This window comes from Argiope bruennichi, chromosome 2 (genome assembly GCF_947563725.1).
Source record: "Argiope bruennichi chromosome 2, qqArgBrue1.1, whole genome shotgun sequence".
Lineage (NCBI taxonomy): Eukaryota > Metazoa > Arthropoda > Arachnida > Araneae > Araneidae > Argiope > Argiope bruennichi.
In genome coordinates, this window is record NC_079152.1 from 23745376 (window position 1) to 23768242 (window position 22867).

Below are 22867 nucleotides of genomic sequence, written 5' to 3' on the forward strand. Positions count from 1 at the left end.
TTGTTAGAATTTCTATCCACTTTTCCCTGATATCTCGCACTGCAGCAAATATATCCAAATTTCTCTTTTCTTGACGAGTAGATTTATTTCAAAACGAATAACTCCCGACATGGTGCAAAATGTTTCAAGGGACATTGTCGCACGAAATATATTTCTGCCAGTTTCTTTATTCGATAAGCTTTTTGTTGATTCTCCATATGATTTATAAACACCAGCTAACAATAATAATCCAATATATGCTCGAAAAGCTTTACTTTCAATATTTTTCTACTTTTTTGTCATAAACCCTTTCTCCTTCAATATTAGTCATATTTATGATTTCATTTTCAATTATAGAATTGAATACTACCTCAAATGCACTTTTTATGTCTGATATTCTTGTCGTTGAATATCCTGTGACCCCTGGAGTAGTTTTTATAATATTAGCAGTGGTTAATTGAGAAGAAAGTAGCAGCAGATCCAACGTCCACTTTATTTCAATATTCTTGGACTGAATATTCTCTTTATAGTTCATTTATTGAATAGCGGTATCAAAATCGTTGTCAGAACTTTCACTCACAATTTCATCACTTGTATGATTTTAATACTCTGATACTTCTTCTGCGCTGTCAGAAGCTTCTATTAGTTTAGCTATATAAGCGTGATTCAAATTTCTATGATTCGCCTTTTTTTCTCTCACATTCGCAGGCACAACTCTTTTACAGTATATGAGAAAGTGAAATACAGCAGAAAAAAGAAACGTTGCAATAAGAGCAAAGAGATTGGCAAAGAGATAAATTACATAAACTATTGTTATTCTTTTCTTTTGAATTAGTCCAAACAAAAGTGAGCATGTACGAGTAATAATAAATGATTTTTCTGGATTGGGTCATATTGACCCGAACGATACATTAGGTATAAATTGAAAAATATTCCTTCAAAATAAGAAAAAACCTAAATCCCTCTAGGAGTACATATATATATTATTTACCAAAGATGTCAAGAAGTTTCATGAAAATATCTCTGTGCTTTTACGAAGGTATAAATTTTATTTAGGGTCATATAGACCCAAACAGAACAGCAGGGTTAAAAAGTAACTGTAATTTCTTAAATTTAATTATTTATAAAATATTTGAAGATATGGAATGTTAGATTCCAAGCTTCAACCATATATTACTCTATACAGAATATATTACAATTCTTTGATAATATACAACATAAAATACTCTTTCATAGATTCATTGTCTTGACCTTTGCAAAATGTATTATGTCTAGCATTTACAACTATGACTTCACATTAGAATTTCAAATAGTACATCAACTATTCATCAATGAAAAATTAAATTTTTTAAAAAAAAAGAGGTTTGAAGATGAAATATCATATACAAGGTAGATTATAAAAATGAATTAACTTATTTATTTTTTACAAATCAATTTCAATACCTTTTTTTTTTTTTTTCCTTTTATCAAACAATTATATATAGCCCAATCAACATCTGTGCAAATATTATTAGTCTTGTGACCACATTTATTCCATACAAAATACAGTCTAAAGGTTTAGGAGGGGTAGGTGGATATGACCTGCCTATATGTATTATATCATGTACTAATAAAACCAAATCTGATTTCTATATGTTCTCAATTAGAGTTGTTACTGATTAGACCATGAAGTATACTTGCAAAATAAAGTGTTCATACAGACAAGAAGTTGAGCATGATTCAATGAATAATCCTTCATTCTATCATATAATGTCAAGAAATTTGGGGGTTGATTTTTCTTTCACTCTCTCTCTCTTTTTAATTCAGAAAACTCTATCATTTAATTTGAATTTATAATACTTTGAAATGTATTTTTACAGGAAATAATAATAACTAACACAGCCTTGGTACATAACTTTCTAAAAATGCATTTGCCATTAATATAATGTTTCAATATTTCATACAAAGTCTTAAGGACATATTTAAAATAAAACATATTCTATAGAATACTGGATCTCATAATTTGGAAGTTTATTACATGCAATAGCAAAAGAAATATAACTTTGAAAAATTAAACAACTTTTACTTCAGATATGGGCTTATTTTTCAGAATTTTACATATTAATATTTAAAACTAATTTTTGTCAAAAATATTAGTACTTATTTTAACATGTTGATCACATTCAGGATTATTCCAAAATTTATCTGTTTGATTTGAAAAGGCTTCTACCTGTTTAAGATTTCAACCATAAAAATCTACTAAATTATATGAAAAAACTTCCCATTGTTAATTTTTATAAAAACAACATATAATAAAAGTGCAGGCTTCTTATACCCTTTTTTACTATAAAAAAATGTATCATAACTTCTGCGGCCTTTTTAAGACACACTAAATTAAAAACTAATTTTTGGATTAATTAGTTAAAATGATCAATAGAAATGATTGAAATCTGATTCCCCAATATTACAACAACAAAAAAAGGTATTGTAAATATGATCATATTAATAAACTGTCTTTGGTATCTAAAATTTAATAAGTATTTAATTTCAATATAGTAAAAAATAAATTCTTTTTTTTTTTATTAGAGGGAAATGAGAGGAGAAGATTGAAAGGAGATGGAAGTTTATAACTTCCATTACCTACTAACAATCTTACATGTTTAAAACCAGTATATAGTCATTTTAAACTTCATTATATGTATATATATGGAAAGTTATAAGATCTTCAGCTCAGGTTCTCTCAGATATAATTTGCTAATGGTTTAGTATAGTTTTCAACATAATTATTCTCAGGATAAAAAATATGGAAAACCATGTATATTAGAACAATATGCATAATCTTCAGATAAACAACCTAAAATTATACAGTACAATTTTTATATAAATATTTGTTTTTGCTTAGTTTTCAATATCCATTACAATATAATATTTGAAATTTGAAGACATTGATTATAATTCACTTATAACATTCGCACGTCATGATCAAAACAAAGAATACCGGAAATTATGAAAAAAATGACACTATTTTAAATTTACAATTACGATCACAATACTATTCTAGATAAACAAGTAAAAATTAGCAATTTATTTCAAATTTCCAAAATAGTAGTAAGTTTATGCAAACATTAAAATATGCTTTCGGATACTGTTAATAAGATATAACATAACTTACAGTATAATATGATAGTAGACCAGCATTATCATCTAAAACAAACCACCTGTATTGCCACCCTTTCATCACATTAGTCCATTTACTAAGGGGTCCTTCCATAATAGCCATTGAAAGTTAATTTATTGGTAGTTAAATAAGTCAAAGTTGTTGCAAGCAATGTTCCATAAGATTAATTAGTGAATTTTCATGGTAGTAAGAATTTAAAGTCTCCCATCGGATCAGAGCAATTTTTACAGTACTATGCTCCTTCCTCACGAGACTAGTTTGTTTGCAAAATTGTTTTTAATTTCATTCTGCAGACGTATTTCCACTTTATTTATTCAGTGAATTCAACGGTGTAACGGAGACCAGAAATTGGGATTACAAAAAAACAAAACAAAAAAATCAATAATATTATCAGAATTCTTCCATATTTCCTTGAAAACCACCATAATTCAATATATATATATATATATATATATATATATATATATATATAAATTCAACGAAAGTTAAAAATTAATTGGAAATAGGAAATTCTTAACGATCCCCATTCTACCTGGGTAATTACTGATGATCTTAGATTCTGTAAATGTGAATGCAATCTCGTTTAAAAGTTGGAGGTGAAATAACTACAACGTGACAATTTTATTATTCTGAAAATGGACATGATACTTAAATTTTCAATTTCATTTACTTATCCATTATTCACAATCAGTTTTACTGTGTGATGGAAAGCTCAAAGTAACTGAAACCGTTAATGTCTGCATTACATTTGTTTATTTGTATTTTGTGGGTATTGTTGTTGAATTTTAAAATGTAGTTATACATTTAATGAAAATTTTAAAATTTTGAGATTGCTTTACTGCTAGTAGTTTTACTTTTTTTTTTGTTCTGAATGAACTTTATTCTAGTTATTTTGACATTATTTAATGGTATTATTTTTGCTTGTATTAATTGCTGTTAAAAGTCTGCGATTGTTATTAGGAAGCAGAGATCTACTAATCTAACTTCAGGTAATTTTTTTATTGTTGTATTTTAAGCTTTCTTTTTTTACGCTGATTTCATATTCATAAGTAAATATAAAGTTATTCTAATCTCTAGCTGTCTGTTTTTTTTATTTATTATTATTTCGTATTTTAATTTCTTGATGAAGTCATACTATTTGATACCTAATCTATTTTTGAAATGTATGAAAGTAATTAGTGGTAACCGTATAATTACAGCCGATACAACGTTCCAAAGTTCAATATTGATTTGAACTTTGGAACTTTCTATCACTGGCGTTATGTTGCTTATTTCCAACAATTCTAAAATCAATATTTGAAAAATCAAGCTTCTCAAAAGCTTTTTTTTTTTTTTTTTTTTTAGTAAAGTCGTGTTTTATCGGAGAAAGTATTTAGATACGAATCACATACTGATTACAAATGAATATTTTTCTAAGCTATTTTTCACCCTATAGAAACAATGCAATTAGAATAAAAATTTACAAGATAGCACTATATGACATTGTCAGCATGAGAGGAGCTAGGAAAAGGCTCTCATAGTCAGTTACTAAAAGAATGCTCTTTCAGAAATATTTTAAAGTTGTCTTACTATACTGTAAAAAAACCACCAACAGTTTTCAGTGAGCACAAATTCTCGTGCCATAACAGCTGTGCTGTTTTAATAGTGTAGAAAAATGGCATATTCTACAAAATCTTAGTCTCCTGTGCAATAACGTTACCCACAAATTGAAAAAGTGGCCTTTGCTATGCCATGAATACAAAATATTTTATGATTATATTTATGGCAAATCGCTAGTATTTGAAACTGATCATAAATTGCTAGAAACAAACGCTCCCACCCCCCTAAAAAAATGTTGCAGTCATTACTTTGTTTAAGGTATCTTCTATTTGATACATTAATATATTCTCCAAAAATAGTGCATATACATGATTCAGATAGTTCAATTCTGGATGCTTTAAAGTAGTGATTGTAAAGGTGAATCCTTAGAAATATCCAGTGAAGAATTGGAAACTTTTGAAATCCTCTTAGATCTATTACTTCTAATGACAATCTAGCATGAACTTTTTTTTATTTATAGTCAATGAGGGTATAGAATCCAGCATTTGAAGCTGTAAATTATGAATGGCAGGTTGCATTTTATCCATGAAATTTCTGATCAATTTTGAAAGTATTAGAACTATAAAGAAGAATGATCAGATCCGATTATCTTCTATTCAAAGCAAAATGCTTGGTAGTATTTAAAACAAAGTAAATATCTCCTACAAAGCAAATATCTGAAAGGAATTCATCAAGGGCATCTTGGAACAAATCTCTCTGTACATTGAGCTTGAGAAATCATTTTTTGGCATGGAATGTCTAAAGACTTAGCAGATTATTTTCAACATTGCTCATTGTGTCGACAAAATTCCAGCTCTCCCAATGCAGAACATATTTGTGTATTATTAACTGCATGGCATTGGCAAACAATAATTACAAAAGAGAATGTAATCTTTGGTAATTAATCACAAGGATGCAGTTAATTCACAGTAACCAGAACATTATATTTGTATTTGAACTCCCTGATTAACAGATCGAAACAAAATAGGATTTTTTAAAAAACAAACTATGATCCACAAAATTGCATACCAAATTTCATATATTTAAGTCATTACTTTTTTTTTAACTATCACATTTACATGCTAGTGAAAGTACAAACAGGCAGATGATCAGTTTCTGGGGTAAATATTAATGGCTTAAAATGTGACAAATATATTTACGTTGGATGTTAAATTTGTGTAATAAATGTTATCCATCTGGTTGTCTTTACTTTGAATGAAATCCAAAATTTATACATTTGGTATAAAAAATACTAAAAAACATGAAATATTGTCAAAATATCAAGGTTTTTTTTTTTTTTTTTTTTTTATGGTTATAACATTTTCTTTTTGCATGTCTTGAATTGGGGAAAGTGAAAATAAAAGAGAGTATATAAAACAAACCTTATTATCCAGATAATTAATATTCTGATTGTTGTTGAATAAATTTAGAATTTAAGATATTTATTTTCTTTTCCTGTATAAACTAAACAAAAGAATACATTAACATTAACCATATTCTTTTGAATTGTTTGAAACTTTCAACTCATGAAAGTAACTTGAATTTGAACAAGTATGAGCACAATCACTTATCAATATAGTCTTTCAAAACACGACATACACACACTTTTTTTAGTAAGCACTATCTGTAGTTCTTTGATCACTCAAGTTTTTTGATGTATACTAATTCCTGGCTTTATGGGATGATAGCCTCCTTTGCAAAAATAATTTTTTTAGATTGTCACTATTATAAGTTGTAGAGGTTACATAATATGCTGTAAAGTTTTAGATTCACCTTTAGAACTTCACAGATGTTAAAATATGCTCTTCAAAAACTTTTTTCTTGTTCTTATATCCTTTTGTGATACTTTTCAATTTTATGATCCACAAAAGCTTGGAACTATAAAGTCATTTGTGAATGCCATAGCATGTTTTTTACATGATTTGGAGTAACATGAAGAGTTCCATGGTGTTAAAATCTGAAGAAGTAGCAAATCATGCTTTGCAGATGACAAAGGCAACTTATTTACTCAAGATTTGCTTATTTCAAAATCAATTGTAGTTATTCTATATGGAAAAGAACTAGTATAGACTAAAAAAGATTAAGTATTTTTTTTATTGGAATGTATATTTGGAACCTGGTTTCTATCATCAAAAACAGTTAAAGCTCCTTATTAGGATTTCCTGTTCACACGTCAACTGATAAATTATCAGGGTATTATCCTAAAATCAGTAAAGTTGGTCTTTGAAAATGTTTGAAACCATCTCTGCTACTTAGCTCCCGAAACTGCAGCTCTATCTTTATTTGATGACAATATCCTAACCATAATTAAGAGAAATATGGTTTGAGTTATGTAGTAAGAAGACAAAGATGAAGAACAGGTGGAAGGAAAAAGTCAATTAAAGTATATTTTGCACCAAAAAGATTTTTCTTTTTTTACAAACAACAAATTTTCATCTTTTGTAATCTCTTTTCATCACAAGATTTTCTATCAGCACTGATTTCATCCACAAGGATTCTTCAACATGGAAGGATGATTCTGTTGACAAAAGTGGAATTGAAAAATTTGATAAAATAGATGTAGATGATGTTGCAAATTCTCACAAAAGATCAAAATGAAAAACAGTTTGTTTTACAGATCATTGTTGAAGATTATGTGTAAAAAGATAATCAGCACTTACTGAATCCTCTCTTAGAAAAAAAAAATAATGTTCATATTATTTTTCGATTCTATAGAAATTATTGCTCTAAATAAAAATGTAATTATTGCATTATTAAAAATAGAAATTTTGAAAATTTTCATGTTATTTAAAGAACTACACCAACTGCATGAAAGTAGGAACAATCCTTTAGAGGTAATTTAATAGTTGTCTGATTCGAGTAAAAATTCTTAAGGAATTTTTTTTATAACAAAATTAGCGGGTAGTAGCAGCAAAATTTTATCTTTTGGGAAATAACCTATTGCTAAGTCCCACCATTATATATATATGATTTATCTTTAGGCCTATCTATGTGTTATTAGTAAAATGAAGTTATGAATGCACTAAAAGTTCTGTTGTTGTTTCTAATGACACTTGTCATAGACAAGCCCACTTACGAAGTAAGTGATTTTATGTCGAGAGAGTATCTCTTGTTTCAGTAGCGCCATTTAGGGCCAAGAGAGCGCCATCTAGGGCTACTCATGCAACTTAGCTACTCATGCATTACAACCCTTTTTAAGGGGCGCACTTCATTCATAGATCGTAATTTAGACCTGAATCAGAGAACGATCACCTTTGAACTAGTACCCCCTGTGATATTGTCTCGACATGGAGGACTTTGTGGCCACGACAGATTTATACGTGCACCAGCCACCACATATACGAGTAGTTTTCAGTCGGTGGGGTTCGAACTCGCAACCCAAGAGATGCGAATCCAACTTCCTACCAATCAGGCTATCCCGGCCCAGAAAGTTCTTATTAGTGAAATAAAAGTTGCACAGCGACTCATTTTTTTTTATTACTAAGAAAAGCTATATACCATCATATGTAGGTGGTTATCAAAATAATGGAAATACCTCATATAATTACTTTAGTATTGAGACAGAGAACTACCTTTGGCATGTTTTATAGCTAAGATTCGCCTGAAAATCAAATCATACAAATGCTGAATAATGTTTAGAAAAATATTGTACCAGTCTCCATGGAGATATTGTGAACGTTCCAAGTGAGATGCCGGTAGAGGATATCGATTCCGAATTGAAAGTTCTAAAATAGACCATAACAGTTTTATTATATTGCGGGCGGAGGACTAAGCAGGCCAAAATAGATGTTTCACTTCATTCCGTATTCATCAAACCTTTATTGGAAAAACCGCTATACGGCTGTTCATACCATGTTATATCCACCTTCTTGCCTGGAAAACATTTTATGCCTCCATTCAGTTGGAAGCGTACATTCAGGATCATACGCTTGTGCTGTTGTCCTCCAAACTTTTTGTTGTGGGAAAAGTGTGAAAGATGATTCGTTGGGCCATATAATTATTTTTTACTTATAAATAGACCAACTTATGTGGATATAACACCACTGTAGATGACATTTAGCATTATCATCTGTGATAAGTGACTTTGGAATGTTCTGTTTATGAAAATGCAACCTAACTGCAATTTTTTTTACGCTGGAGAATCCAGGCGCTGATTGAGCTCTACGTTTATTTTAACTGCCGTTGATTTCATTTTAAACATTACAATCCACTTCAATACCCGTCAGTCTCTTTCTCTTAGTTTCCTCTTCAATATTATTCTTTGCCCCGTTTGTCATGACTTTAGAGACCATACCTATGTAGAAACGCTTAAAAACTGGGATGTTTTGGTCACAGTTGCTTCAACTAGTCGGGTTCCTACAATTTGACTTCTCTGATAATAATAAAAAAATCTCTCAGAAAATCTTAGATGTCCGACATTTTATGCTTTAGACAAAAATCTAAGACGTATTCAACTTCACTAAAGCTACCTCATACTTACTGTTCGTCAACGGATTCTGAGACGACCACATTTCGACGACTCCATCTCATTAGGAGATGAGACGCGGAATCATGAGTGCATTTCCGGTATTTCCTTTGACCTTGGATTTCCCCTATTAGATACTAGTAAATGCTATCTAATGCTAGTATTACTATACTCTGTTTCACCCTAACTTGGCAGTAGTGTATATTCTAGGCATGCCGAATCACAGTCACTGTCAGGGGAACTGGGTTACTTTAAAGTACAAAGTTACTAGAAATGTAGATCGCTGGCGAAACTTTATCTCGCAAATTTTTCGCCAAATAGTAAATATTTATTTACTTTATTATATTATCACTTTATAGCAGAATTAATTGTTTCCTTATTTTCATTATTTTTTCAATATTATCGATACATTATTTTAATAAAACATTAATGTTATTTCATTTCGTTTCATCGTTTCTCAAAAGAAAACCCCAAATCTTTCAATATTCGGTAAAGCGTAGTTCGGCTAATGTTTTTTGAAAAGATATCTGTATAATCGTTCACATCTTTTAAAACTTTATCTAATGTTGGGATCTCATTTCTACGAAAATATGCATGGATTTTTCGTCAAATACAGGATAATGTAAAATCATCCTATTTTACAAGACCTGAGTGTTTACCTACGAAAGATTATAAGTTAGTACGAAAGATTATAACGGTTGCGAACTGAATGAAGCTGAGTTGGCGGAGACGTAAAAGAAAAACGCGCCAAATATTTGACCTTGAAGACCGGTTCTAGCCAAAGTGGAATTCATTATGTCAATCTTTTAGCTTTATTCGTTCGCTTTATTTACAAACTACTTAACAGATAAGCACTTCTAACTTGAGAATAATTTTAAATACATACTGATAAAAAAAGGATTTCTGTAATTTATGATATTATTTGATAAATTTCTGCGCATTTTAACTATTTTAAAGTCGGAATTGATGGGGAACTCTTTCTCAACGCGGAGCATCACATTTTCTACCTTTTACAATACTGCCAAGTTAGGGTGAAACAGAGTATAGTACATCTCCTCCTTTCATCCCTATTTTGATGGATTAAACCTACCCTAACGCATACGCAAAAGTGCGGAAGCTTTTACAATCCGCTGCTGAACAGTACCTGTGTATTTTTACCCCATATATACTTTTTATATTAAAAAAAAAAAAAAAGGATTGGCTAGGTTTATATTTTAATGTTTACGAAACGCATTCTTAAATATCATTTTTACTCACAGATTTTTTTTTTTTTTTTAATTTAATGAAATCGGATGGTTTTTGTCTGAACTGAAAGTACCAGCTAGGTAAATAGAATCCGCATTATGTTGGGAGTTACTATATTATTTAATCTGGTTTGTTTTGCTCCTGGTTACTCTGAGTAGTTCAAATTACCTTTCTTTGAGCTCATGTCTATTAAAGTACACAATTCTACAGGGGGTGGATTGGAAGGGAATTGTAGTACCAATGCCAGAAAAGTAACACTATTGTTCGAAGAATATTAGCGGTTTTTAATTGTATTTACGCTTATGTTAGCCCAGGTTGTGTAACGTCATGAAAAATCCTTAAAAATTGCTTAAATCTGAAAAACACTTTTAAGGACCTTAAAAGTGCTTAATTTTCTCGAGAAGTTCAAAGAAAATATTCTATTTTTGTTTACACAGACAATGAATATGATAAATCAAAAACAGTTATAAATCTGTTTGCTGGGTATATCAAGAAAGAAAACTGACCAAACAGAAGAATGCACTGATCGAGTCTAAGAGTTTCAAGGCAAGCTTAAGAAAATGCTTAACTTTTTTTTTTCTTTAATAAAACTTAATTTCTTGTCCATCTTTCTTTAATAGTGGACACTGCCGTATATTGGAATGGTTATTCCGAAAGAGCAAAGTATGCATTATGCCAAACTTGTTGCAACTCGGAAAACGTTTGAACTTCTTTTACTTATAGTGTTCTAAATAGTGAATAATTTATTTTGGTTATGCATGGTAACTTAATGTTTAACCCTTTATGAATTCGTAAGGACTACACAGGTAAGCTCTGATCGACGAAACATAAGAATAAAGTATGGTACGCAAAAGAAGTAGATACATTAGGCATGAGAGAAGTTGTTCTAAAAGCACACATGAAAGTTGTTTATATTTAGCCGTTTTTATTCTTATTACCATGAAGTCTCTTCAGCAAGTTGCACAATCTATCATCGTTCTCGTTAATATGTTGTTTTGAGCGATCTCTTGAACGACCTACGGGAAGGATTTTACTGTACGATTTTTATTGTGATTGTAATTACTTCACTCGATTGCGTAAAAACCAATGTATTGAAATTTTAATTTGAAGATTACGTTTTCAATAATGGAGATTTCTTTTGCAGTGTATTTTTTTAAAATTCCCTTGAAAATTATTACAGTATTCTTACCATTCTTTTAAAAATTATCATTTGTTGAACCAATCTTGTCAAATGTTAGTTTTTGTTTTGAAAGAAATTCTGCTAGGTCTGATATTTGAAATTAAAGAAATAATGAAATAGAGGTTTAAAAAACATTTATTATTCAGATTATATCTTTGTTTAGAAGGTCCCCCCCCCCTTTTTTTATGTAACTTTTACACGATTTCCCCCCCTTTTTTTGTAACTTTTACCAAGATTTTTTTTTTCAGTGAAATTGCCTGACTGACAGATCAACATGCAGCTTAAATCACTGAAATTAGGGACGTGAAATTTAGTGGGAAGTTACTTTTTGGATGTTAGATGCTCACTAAGGTTGGATTATCCAATATTTTAATTAGAAATTTAATATTATAAGTAACAAATTTGTTACGTGTTTCCGCCATAACATTGACGAATATTATCGCACAAAATTTATTTTTGAACCTTGTTAAAGGCGTTTTATATATATATATATATATATATATATATATATATATATATATATATATATATATATATATATATATATATATATATATATATATATATATATAAATATATATAATATTATTTTCCGAAACTCTACTGTAACTTGTGTCGCTGTGTGTTACGTCTTCTCGTTTACTTTAATAGCGTTGGAAAGTTTGCATTAGCTGTGATAGTAATAGAAGGAGTTTTCCGACTGTTGACAATACTATAACAGACTGATCTTCTGTTATAGTATTTTGATGTTTGTCGTCTTATTTGAAAGCTTCAGAAAAATACTAGACACCCGCCTTCCATCAATAAAATCTTAACCATTCTCCTTAGTTTTTTTAGAGTGGAAGAAACAAATTCGTAGTCAGTACATGTGTTTGCAATTATTCAGCTCCGAGGAAGAAACCAGTTATAAAATTCTGTTAATGGACAAAAAGCGGAAAATATCACGTGCAGCAGTTGTAAATTATCCACCATAGAAAATTATAAACTATGGATTTTCCCTTGAATGTATTCTGCAACCACGTACAATATACACTCTAGAATATGTACTAATGGAAATATGAACTATGTTTCCAAAAACAGCGCGGAAACGGTAAATTGTAAAGGATACTCGGACATTCTGGAAAAAAATGCTGTAAATTTTGTTCAAAAAGAAACGAATTAAAAATTTGATTTTAAAAACAAAAGATAGAAAAAAGAAATTTCTGACATAAAAGGAGAAATTAAATTATCTCGAAAAGCTAATGAAACAAAGGATTTTTCACTATTGGCGAAGTGAAACAACATTCAAAGAAAAATAATGGGGAAAAACAAACTTTTACGATGTGTAAAATCTGAAATTGTTTATAAGAAATTTAAAAAAAAAAGTAAAATTATCTGTAATGATAGTGTTTTTCTACCCTTTTTTCTTGTTTCTATGCTTATTATTTTTATTCAAATAAATATTTATATAATCTATAATTTTTTATAAAATGAAGGCAAAATAAAAGCTGTATGTATTAGTTCATTCAATTTAATTTATCAATGCAAGATAATACTGTCAGATTTTTACTATTTTAATGTTAAAATTTGAGTATTTTAAAAATTGGGGGGAAAAACAGTCAGTTATTTTTTATGTGTATTTTTTTTAACCTTACACATAAGGAAATAAAAATTGCTACGACATAGCAGTTATTTAATTATATTTTTTTCTAAAAATGTTGAACTTAAATTTAAAATTATTATGATAAAAATCTGTCAGCATTATCTCGTATTAATAAAATAAGTTTTCTAAACTAATACATAATTGATAACTGACTGACTAAAGTTCTTTTGTATAATTAACATAGATGTATGTCGCCCAGCATCTTGTGAAAATAATTTTGTAAACCCATTTTTGTCCAGTTTATCAATTATCTGAATCTTCGCTGTTTGTAACATATATTGATTCTATTCAGTTTGGTCTTAACTTAAATTTTCGGATTTTTTCTGTATTAATTATTGCCAAAGATGGTGTTGCCAATTTAAATAAGAGATGAGGCTAGATTCAACATCTAAACAAAATTATAACCATTTTTAGGATTCCCATATCATATTAGAATATTTCGATTAAAATCTGAAAGTTTTTTTTTACTCAAAGATTAAAATTTAAAAAATACTCAATTTTTTTTAAATAGATATTTTTAAAATTTTCTATAAAAATTATAATTTATTATAAGACAGAAAATACTTGACGAAACACTTGAGACTTGTACGAAAGTGTCTAATTTTTTCCCGCTAAGGTCTTAAAAAAGTATTATATATATATATATATATATGGTAACCATTGACATACATATGCATCCTCAGTAGGCTTATAATTCTTTACTACTTTTTAAATTTTCATCATCTGACCGCGGTTCAAAAAATTACGAGGTCCGTTCCATAATAGCCCTACTGTTGCTTTAAAACGGGACGTTAATATAACTAAACTAAACCTTATAACTTTTGGAATGTAATTAACTGACTTTGAACAGGGATTAGCTTAGGATATGCTCAAATTTTAGAAATGAGAGAAAGAGGTAGTTTGTAAAAGTGGCAGTGAAGATATAGGAAGGCTCAGATTGCGTTGAGGTGAGAGTTATATAAGATATCATTAAAAGCTAAAACATTAAATTGTGCAGTTCTGTTGAATTTTGGAACTAACATCCTTATGCTCTATAGAGTATCATATATTAGGATAAATCAATGAATTAAAAAAAAATCTTGAATGCATTGAACGTAATATTAAGGTAATAAAGGATAATTAAATATTTTATTAAAACAACTTTTTATACATATTTTTTTTTCAAAAAATTTACTGTAAATCTTACAAAATTGTTTTTAATAGTGAAGAATAAAATTTCAAATATTAAAAGAATAAAATTGTTTTTATTATTCTAGTGAGAAATGACAAGATGAAAATACTGATCATTTGTATTTTTAACTTACAAATATTGATTTCTGTAAATTAACTTACAAATATTGATTTTTGTAAATTAATTTGCAAATATTGATTTCTGTAAATTAACTTACAAATACTGATTTCTGTAAGTATGTGATGAGATTTATTATTTGATGAATTATTGCATATGTTATAATGTGGGTTTATAATTTATTTTAATATAAGCTTACGTGTCATTTTTTTGTGACTTTTGCCATCAAAATGTAAAATTGTAAGACATTTATTTACTCCTTTTCTTCTTTCGGTTCACTTTTTTTTAGTTTGCATTATTTTCTACTGCATTTTATTGCCAGAATCTGAATTTTAAATGGATAACTGAAATAATTAAAAAGTATTTTCCTTTGATAAAATGAAAATGTAAAAATCTTTTCATGTAAAATTTAAAATTCCAGTTTTTGCGTAAAATATAACACACATATATATATATTACTGAGAATTCTTATATGTTTCTTTTGAATCTTCACCAGAAATCTAAGATGGACCGTGAAAAGAAACAACTTAAAAGATCGGCCAACAAAGTCAAGCCGCTCCATGTATCTGATTTCATTGCATTGGGATCCAAGACTACCACAAATAGACAAAGTGAATTGAGTGAGCAAAAAATAAAAACCAAGTCTTCATTAATATCCTCATCAACATCTGAAAGGAAGGGAGAATCATCTGGTGCTAGCTCATCTGCTGTTCCAGCTAAGAAAACAAAAATTTCATCTTCTGGATCCCACATTAAACGTATTGGATCAATTGGCAGAAAAGAAGCTGTCAAAAGTGATGAATGGGACACAGTGGCGATTGAAGTGGACTCAAATGATTTGGTTAATAAAGTTCTTGAAGCTGAGGATTGTAGTGATGATGAAAAAGTTGAAGCTTTGATATGTGGTGCAGTAAAAAAGTTAAAAGCAAGTCGTTCAAAATTTGATGCCCCACTGTATTTGGGTCTACAATATTTAGTAAAATCTAGACCGTTTCTGTTTTGTTCAGAACTTACAATTGAAGCATTTTGTAGTTTACTAAAGCGAGATACAAGTGTGAACTTTAAATCAAAAGGAAGTAATTTGGTTTCTATTTTAGCAGCTAACATTTTGATGGCTGCATATAAAGATGAAAGTAGTTGGCCAGAACTTTTTGTGAAAGCGTATATTGAAGATTCTTTGGGAGAAAGGACTTGGGTTGATCATGACTACTGTAAAGGATTTGTCGATAACATATTAACAGCTTTTAATACCAAAGCTATTCCTAGAAGTATGATGATTCCAGATCGGCTTTTCAAACCAGAAGCATGTCCGAGTCCACCTACTTTATTGGGAACAGATGATGATGAATCTTGTTCAAGTTTATCCATGGAAATTCAAGAAAATTTAGATTCAGTTGCTGTGTTTCCAAGATATGTTTATAGTGCTGAAGAACTTTCATCACATGTTGTAGAAGTCTTCAAAGAACAAATGACTCGTCGGCAACCTTCTGAAGTACCAAGGAATACTTTACGGTTTCTTGTGTCTACTTGTGGTATCAGTGAAGTTAGATTGCACGTTTCTCAAAAACTAGAATTGTGGCTTCAGAACCCTAAGCTAACAAAACCTGCTCAAGAATTGTTGTTGGCAGTGTGTCTAAATTGCAATCAGCATAATCAGCATGATGTAGAAGTAATTAGCCAGTTAGTAAAGATTCGAATCAAGGCAAAACCAATTATAAATCACTATCTTCAATGCATGAAAGAATTGATTGGGCAACATCCAGAAAATTTGAGCTCATTACTTAAACATGCCATCTATAATGAACTTTCTAATTCAAGAAATCCCAACAATATGCAGCTGTTAGCTATCATTTTTCAACATTCTCCCGATCGAGCTGCTACAGTTCTGGCTGAAGTTTTTCTAGATCTGTTGTGTAATAAGGATGATTACTTGAGAGCTTTAAGGGTGCTTTTAAGAGAAATTGTACGCACTGTGAGGCATGATTTGAATTTTTCGTTATTTTGTATGGGTCTGATTCAAGAAAAGAGGGATCCTGCATTTCATGAATTAGAATTACCTCTAAAGGAAAGGGTTTTTCTGTCCATAACAGATTTAATTGTATTAGCTATCTTCTTAGGTATTAGCCCTGCTGTAAAAGAGCAGTATTCTATGAGCCAGAGAGGTGAGAAAAAGGACTTAACAGCTCTTAGAAACTATCAGATGCAAGTCTCTAATATACAAAAAGATGCTGTTGGGTGGATGCATTCAACTGTTCCCAAAGTATACAAGCCTGGTCGAAATGAATTTATCCATTGTATTCATAAAGTTCTTTTTATGGAGCAAATTGAGCATTATTATAATAAAGATAACTGGCCTACAGAAAATGAAAGAATGCTTCTGCTTCGTATAGCTTCAGAAGTGCCACTTCTTGAAGAGACCTTAATGAGAATACTTATTACAGGTCTTTCAAGAGATCATTTAGTAACAGCACATGATGCTTTAGAACTTGCTGATCAACTTGTCAAAAGAGCTGCGATGACGTATTTTGATAATTTTCCTGTTTTAGATTTTGAGAACACAGAATTGTGTGATGTTATTTTCAACTTATGTGCATATCATCATCCTGAAAACATTTCTTTACCACAAGGTTATCATCCCCCTAATTTGGCAATATCCGAATTGTATTGGAAAGCATGGTCTATGCTTTTAATCATCATTTGTCATAATCCAACAACGTTTGGCGACATGGCTTGGAAAACATGCCCTATGCTTAGAAATTTAATGGAAATGTGCATTACAAATCAATTTGTTTTTCCACCACCTACAATGGCACTTGGAGAAAAAGCTGAAGAGATACGAAATCGAGAACTTCAGATGAGTCAAATAGAGAAAGAGGAGATCCTTCTGTTTGAAAGTCATTTGGCTGCTGCATCAACTAAAGTAACCATAACAGAATCTAACAGCCTTTTAATATCAAAACTTATTTCTATGGACCCTCATGGTCCAGCAAGAAAACCACCTGCTGTAGTTCTAGAACAACTCAAGACCATGAATGCCAAATTGAAGCTTGGTGATTTACTTTGCCATAGTCGTAATCCAGATTTCTTATTAGATGTGATTCAAAGACAAGGGACCACTCAGTCAATGTCCTGGCTAAGTGAGTTAGTAGAATCAAGTGCTAGTTCTTTCAACATGCTACCAGTTCAATGTCTGTGTGAGTTTTTAATTAGCGATGGTGGAGCTGCCAATGAATCAGGCGATGATGCTGAAAAGAATCAAGCTAAAAAGAAAAAAAAGCAGGAGCAACTTCTGTTTCATTTGCAGAAACTCTTACATGAACCTGAAAGTGAACCACATGATACAGTGGAAGTAATCAGCTATTTTATGAAGCGGTTAAGTTCGCAGCAAACTAGTGCCCGAACATTAGCTCTGAAAGGCTTAGATATGCTTTTAACCCAGCCTAATAAATCACCTGCTTCAGAAGATGATGATATAATCCAGAAAAGGGAGGATGGCGAACATCAATGGCTGTTAAAGAGTATTCCAAATCTTATACACTTTGATGTAATTAGATCACAAATAAGTATATTTTTACGTCAGGCTTGTCAGATTGAGAATGATCCACAGATTATTGCAGCCTACGTAACCTTTTTAGCAACTCATACACCAGATCATAATCTTCAAGAGTTTGCTGACTTAGCTCTTGATATGGCACAGATGATTGTTGAGAGACCAACAATTGTTAATACTATCCTACCAGTAGAAGGCACAGGTTGTGAACAAAATGATTTTTTGTCTTCTGTCTCTGAAATATTTTTTAAGTATTTAAGTGCTGCAAAAATTCCCTCAAAAGAAGTATATTCTTGGTCAGAATCTCAAGATCAAATATTAATTCAGTGGCCTTCAGGTGAATCAGCAACTATGCATATATTAGTAGTCCATGCAATGATAATTGTCTTAACTTATGGTCCTCCACTCTATGGAAATCGAACTTATTTTGATGCTTTGTTAGATATTTGGTTTCCAATAAATGCTGAGCAACCTAAAGCTTTTCTTGTAGACACATCTGAAGAAGCTCTGCTATTACCTGATTGGCTGAAATTGCGAATGATACGATCATCGGTAGGAGTCTTGGTGGATGCAGCATTGAAGGATTTAGATCCATCTCAATTAGTACTTTTTATTCAATCGTTTGGTATCCCAGTAGCTAGTATGAGCAAACTTTTAAGAACTTTAGATTTAGCAGTAGAAATGGATAGTTTCTCAGTTGAGCAAGCTGTTTTAGATAAATGTTACATGTCACAGCTTGTTGAAGTACAGCATAGAAGAGGAGCATCTGGTGGCGAGAAGTTTGCTAAGTTATTATTGGATAATGATGCAGCTGAAATATCAATGGATTCAGAAGCTGTACAGAATCAAACTCCTGTTATCCAAAGGGCTCCTCCTAAACTTCCAACTGCAATTGGTGTTGAATCTGTCTCTATTTCATTAGTAAAATTGCTTGGATTAAATACTTCGTATGGGATTCTGAGTGCAAAACAAGAACAAGAAATTTTTAAAGGTTTACAGAAAGCATTGTCAAAAGATATTTTAGATAACACTTCTGAAAGTGGTGCTATTAGCGTCTTTATCCTAACATGTGAACAAATCCTACGTAGTGATTCAAAAATGGCATTTTTGCAAGCGTTGCACAAAAAATCTTATTATTCTTCAGTTTTATTTCGCCTTGCCACAGCCTCTCAATCAAAAGCTGATATTACAAAAAGCCAGTTGGCTCAAAAGTTAAAATGGATTTGCCAACAAATTATTTATGTTTTATCTTCAACAAGTTCCTCTCTGCTCACTGTTGCTTCTCAGTTTTACAATAAGCACAAGCCTCCAGAGACTAAAAAACCTGTTCCATGGAAAACATTTGTCCAACAATATACTGTATACAACAGTGAAAATATAAAGAAAATTGTCCAATTAGCAGAAACTGAAGATTCATTGCGGCTAGAAGAAGTGATGCAATACCTAGTAAAGAAAGCTATTTCTCATGGAGATACAAATCCTTTAATGAATGCTATGACAAATATCACAATTAAAAGGCTAACTTCTAGTACTGGCTCTTCTATCAGGACATTCAGTCGTTCTAAATTCTGTTTCTTTGTTGATTGGCTCGAGTGTTTAGAACCTAAAATAATCAGCTCTTTCCCAGAATCCCAGTGCCATTTGCTTTTCTCTTTAATCAGCCCCCAACAAGAACCAATAATTGTTCCTTTTAGGCCTTATTTATTAGCATTACTTATTCACCAGTCTAGCTGGGATATACTTTGCTATTACATTCAGATTGTCTTAAACCCATCAAGAACAGACATGAAATTCGATCCCTCATCTGTTTTAGATTTCTTGTATGCTTGCATATACATTCCAAAAATATGGCAAGGTCGTTACAAGAAGAATAAAGGTGGGTCTGAAGAAGATATTTTAGCCTTGACAGAATTACAAATACAGTCTGTTATTGGTTATATTTTAGAAGAAGCTCTGGAGAAATCTCCAAAAGAAGAAATTGAAAACTTGTCTGTACCTACTTTTTCAAACTGTTTTTCATCCATAGAAGAACGAATGGGTTTATTAATGAAGTGCCTTGCACTTAAAATATCCTTAATTAATTCTTCTGTTAATTATTTGCTGGAATTGATAACAGAAGGTGGAATAAAAGGCAAACTTGGTCACGAGTTATTACTTCAAGCATATCATCAGATTCCATCAATACTCAGTCTCATTCCTGATACAGTGTCATTCTTATCAGAAAGTTCCAGTGAAATGAAATCACATCACTGTAAGCTGGACATTATCTCTCATACTTTGTTGCTTTCTTTGGCTAGAACTGATGCTAGCAAGCAATGTTTAACTAAAATGGTTCGCATTGAATTCATATGCAAGAAAATGGCTAGCACCCATCCAGTTTTGCTTTTGAGACAGTTACCTATGATGATTACATTATTGAGAGGAAGAGTCCATCTTGAGTATCCATTGTTCCGCCAGCAAAATCATGTTGCACTTTTTAGTTGTTATCTTAGTATCATTGAACTTTTGCCTCCTTTTCTCTTTAAACCAGAGTATATTACAAATTTAAATGATATATTGTCACTTTATATGGAAGTATTTCAAACATATGGTTCACAAAAAGAAATCCTTCATCTTTTGAATCGCTTTTTTGGATTTTTAATCTTATATTTGTCTTCTAAACCATCACAAGCTCGTCAATTTATCCAGCAGTACATTGATGTTCTGCAAGATCTAGCATCACTTCATCCGGACTTCATGAATTTTCGCTCCATTCTTACAGGGTCTTGCATGCATTATTATGGTGCTTCAGGATCTGAAGAAAAAGTGGAGCCTTCATTACATGATGTCATTGCTGGATTACAGTTCCAGAGTGTATCCCAAACCCACATCCCAGCTATTGCTAATCGTTTGTCACAAGGAAACTCTGAGGAAATTTCCATGGCTTTACAAGAACTTGAAAATATATCCATTAAAAAGCCAATGGTTTTGGAACATGTTGTGGACAATTTGAAAAATTTGATGCAAGACAATAACACTCAACACAGAATGACAGCTTTTAACTTACTCATGAGATATGTCAAAAATAATCCAAGTAAAGGAAGGTTATTTATCTCCACTTACCTTCAATGTTTAGAAAGTGATCAAGTTGATGTTGTCTTGACAGCTCTTGAACATTTACCCGAATTTACTGTTTTAGTCCAAGAATATGCAATAGTATTATTGCAAAAGACTTTTAATGTTGGCATGGTTAAAAATATTAATACAGCTTCGCAAATAAAAGCAACCATGTCTTATTTGGTATCTCAGTCTGGATGTTAATGTAAATAAATTACCATAGTATGTTCAGTTACCTGAATTAAATATGTCATTATATATGTGGTTTATCTGTGACCTTCATTTTCTTTGGATATTCTTTTTGTCAAAAATATAAATACTTTTATGGAGAATATCATTTTGAAAATTATTTTAGTATGACTTTTCCCCATTATTTTTGTTGTAAAACTAAAGTCATTTTTCTAATTTCTTTAAATAATTTATTAAATATATTAATGTTTTTCTATTATTTTTAATGTATTTATAATTTATGTACATTTAGAATAAAATTTCAATAGAATAAAAATATTTCTTATTGTAAGAAGAAAAATGATATTTTTAATCTTTTAAAAGGTTTTATTTTGTGATTTTTTAACAAATTAAAATAATTTAAAAAAGTTTTTAATTTAATTAATACATTTATTGAAAATATCCCAAAAATTATATCATTTTGAAAAATGTAAACATATTTTTATTTGGATTATACTTTACAAGTATCTTGGATAGATAAAATCTTTTTTATAGAGAAAGAATAATTGAATGAAAGTAGTTAAATCTGCATACACAACAAAAATACCTTATTGATCACTTAAATATTTTGTTTTCTTTATTATCTTACTAAAAGATACATTCTATTTTGGGAATTTTATTCTATTAAAAGTCTATAGAACTTTATGGATTCAATGAAGTTTTTATGTTGAATTATGACAATTATTTAGTAATCTAAAACATTTTATTTGCAGCCATATTAAGCATTTTATGATGGTAGCATTTCAGAATGGCTGCCTTCATAAGATTGGCAAAACTGCCACAAAATTGATGGTCGAGCAATGCCATGTTCCAATTTTTTTGGAAGAATTTTTTTTTTATTAGAAAAGAATAGTAGTATTTAGAAATGGTCAAACTATAAAAAAAATTGCCTAATCACTTCGTACTTATGAAGTTCAGTAAAGGGCTTTTTTCAAATGTTTCTCATTTCTAAAATTTAACTAAACAAAAACCTTTTTTAATCTATATGTTAAAATAAAAAATAAAAAAAAAATTCTTACTTAAGCCTTAAAACAATTACCAAAAAAAAAAAAAAAAAAGGAAATGAAAATGATGTAACAACTTGTTTTCATAGCTAATGTAAACAAATTCACAAAGCTAAAAAGACACCAGTTTTGTAGTTAGAAGCAAAATGAAAATAAAATCCAGCACTAAATAATATATTGCATTGCCTCAAAATTTAACAATGCTCATCATATAAAAAATCTTATTTAATGAATTTCTATACAGTTTAAATTAAAGAGAATTATTATTATTATTATAACATGTTTAACAAGACTCAAAGATTTGATGAAGCCATGATATCGTTTTGAATTTTATTACAATAAAAAACTAATTTTTCAAAAATTACTGAAACTAGTAAAGAAAAAAAATGTATTTATTCTGAGGAAATTGTTATCATTGAAATGCCACTTTTTTTAACCTTTAGAATGATTTTGTG

The 22867-nt window shown here is 30.2% G+C and overlaps 2 protein-coding genes across 3 annotated transcripts in view; one reads left to right on the forward strand and one right to left on the reverse strand.

Annotated features, from left to right (window-relative positions):
• Positions 1 to 3428, reverse strand: part of LOC129956350 (oxysterol-binding protein-related protein 9-like) — a 43563-nt gene extending 40135 nt beyond the window's left edge. For both annotated transcript variants that reach the window (XM_056068295.1, XM_056068294.1), the window contains exon 1: positions 3131 to 3428. In XM_056068295.1, coding sequence (XP_055924270.1) covers positions 3131 to 3238 — 108 coding nt within the window. In that variant the 5' untranslated portion in view covers positions 3239 to 3428. The remainder of the gene's footprint in view (positions 1 to 3130) is intronic.
• A 333-nt stretch (positions 3429 to 3761) lies between these two features.
• Positions 3762 to 21440, forward strand: LOC129961983 (integrator complex subunit 1-like). The gene is made up of 2 exons (XM_056075637.1): positions 3762 to 4125; positions 15031 to 21440. Exon 2 carries the CDS (start codon positions 15040 to 15042, stop codon positions 21382 to 21384), a length of 6345 nt encoding a protein of 2114 aa, XP_055931612.1. The 5' UTR covers positions 3762 to 4125; positions 15031 to 15039; the 3' UTR covers positions 21385 to 21440.
• Positions 21441 to 22867: the final 1427 nt, after the last annotated feature.